The 5,274-nt window shown below is 42.5% G+C and overlaps 2 protein-coding genes across 2 annotated transcripts; one reads left to right on the plus strand and one right to left on the minus strand.

Moving 5' to 3' along the window:
• The first annotated feature begins 444 nt into the window (after positions 1-444).
• Positions 445-1,747, plus strand: LOC128739438 (40S ribosomal protein S3-A). The gene is made up of 3 exons (XM_053834925.1): positions 445-533; positions 894-1,090; positions 1,155-1,747. Exons 1-3 carry the CDS (start codon positions 504-506, stop codon positions 1,660-1,662), a joined length of 735 nt encoding a protein of 244 aa, XP_053690900.1. The 5' UTR covers positions 445-503; the 3' UTR covers positions 1,663-1,747.
• Positions 1,748-1,782: 35 nt separating this feature from the next.
• On the minus strand, positions 1,783-4,643 carry LOC128742607 (ribosomal protein S6 kinase delta-1). The gene is made up of 5 exons (XM_053839018.1): positions 4,384-4,643; positions 3,604-4,318; positions 2,492-3,548; positions 2,114-2,432; positions 1,783-2,055 (listed from the first exon to the last, which is right to left on the minus strand). Exons 1-5 carry the CDS (start codon positions 4,483-4,485, stop codon positions 1,948-1,950), a joined length of 2,301 nt encoding a protein of 766 aa, XP_053694993.1. The 5' UTR covers positions 4,486-4,643; the 3' UTR covers positions 1,783-1,947.
• Between the last annotated feature and the right edge of the window lie 631 nt (positions 4,644-5,274).

Raw genomic sequence — 5,274 nt, forward strand, 5'->3', positions numbered from 1 at the left:
TTCGTAAACATAAATACACTTGCAAAGCTCTAATAATCTCCCGAAACAGAAACAATATATATCAAATGAAAGGTAATGCTTTTTCTTACCTTTATTATCCATTTTCATCATTCCCACTGTTGATAATTCAATAAAATATTACATTTAAAGTCGAGTTCCATATAGGTGCCAGCAAGCATTTTGGGAATTGCACTTTTTTTGTAGTTCCAATAATCACAACCAGGTAGCGAACGGTTGCTCTTAGTTTTGCTCGAATTCGCCTATGGTCTAGAAAATATTCTTGAAAATATTAGAAGTTCCATAATTTCGACATTTGGACTTTCGACAATCACCGCCACAACCGCGCGCATCATAGAATGCTGACTGATGCAACTGTCAAAGTTTGCGTTCCCCGAGAAACGCTGTTATAGTCTTTTTCGCTGGCGACACTGCTTCACGGTCGCCGTCTGACATCTTTCTTTTCTGATTCTACCACGTTTTGCTAAAGTTGTGGTTCCACCAAAATGTACAACGTTGTGTCGAAAAAACGCCGGGTAATGCCAGTTTTAATGCCTGTTACTGTGATAAATAGATTAAGTAGCATTTTGTGGAAAATTTGATGTAGGATGTTGCCGTGAAACGGTGATTTTCAGTGAGAAATAGAAGATTGAAGTTTGTGGTGCTTGTGAGAGTCGTAGTTGGGCTATTATTACATACTTTTTAGAAGCTTACTTAATTTGGACAAAACATGCTAGAGTGAATCAATTAAGTAATTTAAAGATGAGAATTAAGTTAAAAATAAGAAACTCGTAGCGGAAAATAAGGATATATTTTGTCAACATAACCTTACATATTCGGTATGGCAGAAGTAAACAAAACCTAATTGGCGGATGTTTTTCCTTGTTCCGTTTTAGTTCGTTGCCAATGGCATGTTCCGTGCTGAATTGAATGAATTCCTGACCCGTGAATTGGCTGAGGATGGATACTCCGGTGTGGAGGTTCGTGTTACACCAACCCGTACCGAAATTATCATTATGGCTACCCGTACGCAGAACGTGCTGGGTGAGAAGGGACGTCGCATCCGTGAACTGACCGCTGTTGTCCAGAAGAGGTAAGTCAATTGTTGTAGGAGCATTGTGTATTCAAGTGACATCATGAATTGTTTTTTTTTTCAGATTCGGATTCACTCCAGGAACAGTTGAATTGTACGCCGAGAAAGTTGCAACCCGAGGTCTGTGCGCCATCGCTCAGGCTGAATCGCTGCGTTACAAGCTGATCGGAGGGCTGGCCGTCCGACGGGCGTGCTATGGTGTGCTTCGATTCATTATGGAATCCGGAGCCAAGGGTTGCGAAGTGGTCGTGTCCGGCAAACTGCGAGGACAGCGTGCCAAGTCGATGAAGTTCGTCGACGGACTGATGATCCATTCCGGAGATCCGTGCAACGAGTACGTCGACACTGCCACTCGTCACGTACTGCTGCGCCAGGGAGTGCTTGGAATCAAGGTCAAAATTATGTTGCCTTGGGATCCGAATGGCAAGATCGGACCGAAGAAGCCGCTGCCGGATAACGTGTCCGTGGTGGAGCCAAAGGACGAAATCATGTACAGCACACCCCGCAGCGAACCGAAGAACAAGCCGACGCTGGAAATCGCCGAAGTGGTTGTGGAACCAGTGGCTAGCTAAGCTGTTAGTTGTATTCATTACGCAGTAAGCGCGATTAATTTGGGTGAATATATACGGAAAATGTGAGATGAAAAAAAAAACAGAAAAGTCAAGTTTGTATAAACATTTATTTTATCCGATATAGCACGAAAAACTGGTCGACGATACAGTAATATTTTAAATAACAGATGCTTACTACTTTTCAAACTGACTAAACATTTAACTACGATCGTTTGCACTGAATTCTTATTGTGGTAGTTTAGTAGTACGTGACTTGGTTACATTCTATTGCGCTCTAACTCTAGCTTAGGCGTGCCCTGCTTGTTTTACATCGCTCCAATCGATCGAGTGGAAAAATGCACTTGCAATAATTTCTTTGAAGTCGAAACGGTGCTCCGGCAATGGTTGGAGAAGCTGAAATGATAAGACAATTCAATTACTCGATGCTGATGCAAGAAATGTACTAAATTACCCCATCGAGCAGCTCCTTAGCCTCTTCCGAAACATCGACATCCTCCGGATACTGAATCTCATGATAGCAAAATATTCCAGCCGGATGACAAGACTGAAAGCTCTTTCGCGTGAGCATTTCGTACAGAATTACGCCGACAGACCAAAAATCAGACTTAGCCTGCAGTGGTCTCTCCGGGGCAACGTACAACCGCTGGACCGCATCCTGTCGCAGCATGGTCGTCAGTGTTGCAGCATTCGGAAACTTTCCCTTTCGATAGAAGTAAGTCAACATGAGTTGCCCTTCCGCACCGAGCAGAAGGTTGTCCATTGTTAGGTCTCTGGAAAAACACATGCAAAAGTAATTGAACCAAATTCTCTGGTGAGCTACCAGACTCACCCGCAAATAATTCCGTTGAAATGAAGCGCATCAACTGCGATAATTAACTCGCTAATCCATCGTTTAACGCATCCTTCCGGTAACGGATCCGGTTCGCACCCATCCGCCTCTTGTTTCCTTAATTCTAACTGACTAGTATCTATCCGAGGACGCCTCGGAAGCTCTGTATCGGATGCCTCAAGCTTCTCCGGTACATCTGAGATTTCCAACAGATCAGTTGGTTGTGTTTGAACCTGTTCCAAGGTTTGTGAAACCGCCTTTAGCAACTGTTGGCTGCAGTTTACTAAATCGCTGACTTCCATGTCCTTCGAAAGGACGTCAAATGATGGAGCAAACTCTTCACCTCCTTCCGGCTCGACGCGATCTACTTCATCGATCGCCTCTAGGGCATCCTCCGACACCTCTTCCGTTATTCGATCAGTCTTTTTAACATTAGTTTCTTCGCTACATGTCTTTTTACTGTTATAATCATTTAGGAGATCAATAAAGCCAGAGTCATAACCAGTGGTTTGACTGGAATCAGATTCGTTAGAAGATTCCAACGTTTTAGCCTCCAGATCGGAGGTATTTCGCTGCTCTTCAATATTCTCTACATCATTTTCGACAATAAGATCTTTCGACTTCCTGTAACTCGAGATATAATCCCACAATTTCCCCCCACAAATTAGTTTAAGTAACAGAAAAACGCTAGATTCTGATTGGAAGTATGCTGCCAATGGAACCATATAGGGAACATCTTGTGGAAACATCGCCTGTGAAAAGCCACCCGGTGGCTTCCGAATACCCTTCATTATATAAAACTTTTTATCTGTTACATCTTGAACCTGCATTATGCGTCCTTCAATAACTTGTACCACTTTGTATCGGGACAGGTAGTTTAGTGGCCTTTCCAGCAGCTCAATAGGAGACATTGGGCCGTCCAACGAAATTGGACTCAACTTAAGAATTTCATCATCCTCTTGATACAGCAGGTACCGTTCGTAAATCTCCTCCGCCCGGATAACATATTTGCAAGTCTTCTCTTTAGCCATTTGTTTCCGTGTCAGATTTGTATCGCCTAAAACAAAATTGATTAGAAAACACGCAATTCAAGAGACAATCGTCAAACCTACTTTTTGCCCCCGAAAGCAACCGATAGATACCAGCCTTGTACTCTTCAAAGGCAACTTTATAGTCTCCGTTAGCTTCCGCTTCCATGGCCCGACTAAATATAATAGCAGCTTGAACAATATAATCCGCCGAAGGATCTTCCTCGGACGGAGAACCGTCTGCTGACTCCAAAGCTTCAACCTTACCATCCACCACTTCCGACCCATCACTTTCTTCACTCGCTAGCGAATGCGTCGAGTTTTCCATTGAACCATTCCCGGACTGCAACGATTCCACGTGAACACTCAAAATATCCTCCCCACCTTCATCAACCTCTTCCGGTGCGCCACTCCCATCTCTGCTAGGATCCACCAACTCGATCTCCTTCGGCACGGGGATGTCCAGATCTTCACAGATGGCGGCAATATTTCCACCCTTCACCGGCGTGCCCTCCGGTGAAATGCCTTGTTCGAAAAATTTTATAAATGCATACGATTGATACAGAACCGGTTCCTTGCCGACAAAGTCCAACAGCTCGAGGATGTAGTTTTTGCGTTCCTCGATAATTCTGGGATCGAATCGTTTAAAGTAGGTTTTTTCCGACAGCGTGGGAACTTTTCCAGCAAGATGACGGTCCCGATGTTTACGGGCGAGCTCTTTGTACAACTTTTTAATGTCGCTAAACCGTTTCCAACGTGTCACACTAATTAGGGCCTCCGGCAGGTGACGTGGGAAAACCTTCAAACGAACAAGGATAAGCTTGATTAGATTTTATTCCACGAACAGATCTTCGAATCACTTGCAATGGAGGTAATTTTATAGATAGTGTATCCTTTATACTTCCGAGTCTCGCTTATGTTAAAGTTATGCAGCCAATTCAAGGGCTTCCTTCGATGATTATCCATTGTGTGAAAAACATTAAATTATGAGATAACTCGCACTTTGAGGCTTTTATTTTTCTCCTGATTGAACCATATTGAATGCCAGCAGTAAAACAGATCTGATAGCAGCCATTGCGCACTATAAAAGAAAACACGTAAGAAAACAAACGATATTGTTATTCAATTTTTGCAGGATTGCAGAATAAAACATAAAATGCACAAAATTCGCGTATGTTTTTCTCGTTTTTTTCCAAGTTTTGACGTTTCGAAGTTGAGTTGTTTATTTGTTTGAAATATTTCATTTCAAGTAAATAATTTCAGGGATCATTTGTTCATTACATAACCGAAATGCTGGATCATGAATAAAAAAATTGACAACCTTTGCAAATGGAAAATAGGGTTATTTTTTGCATGAATGCGCCGCTGAATCTCCTTACTTGTGTTGTTGTTCGTAGTCCAGCGATCCCAAATACAAGAACTTGTCTAACAATTCTAGTTCGTCGGCATAAACGATTGTTATCTGTAGAAGGCTTGGATTTGTCTCCGTTAAGCCCCAAACACAAATGCATACGGATTTTATTACGTTGCGGCAATTTGGTAGTTTTTCCATGGGTTTTCTGGCAAATTTCCGCACCGTAGTAAAATCCGTATGCATTGTGTCTGGGCCTTTAAGCTTACCCAGGCTACCAATAAGCATTTTCAATGCAATTTAAATGCAAGCCAATAAGCATTTAAGTTGCCTTAAATGCTACTCAAATGCTATTTTAGCAAAATATGCGGCTACTTTACTGCTAGCACTCTTACAGTGCTGAC

This window comes from Sabethes cyaneus, chromosome 3 (genome assembly GCF_943734655.1).
Source record: "Sabethes cyaneus chromosome 3, idSabCyanKW18_F2, whole genome shotgun sequence".
NCBI classification, from domain to species: Eukaryota; Metazoa; Arthropoda; class Insecta; order Diptera; family Culicidae; genus Sabethes; species Sabethes cyaneus.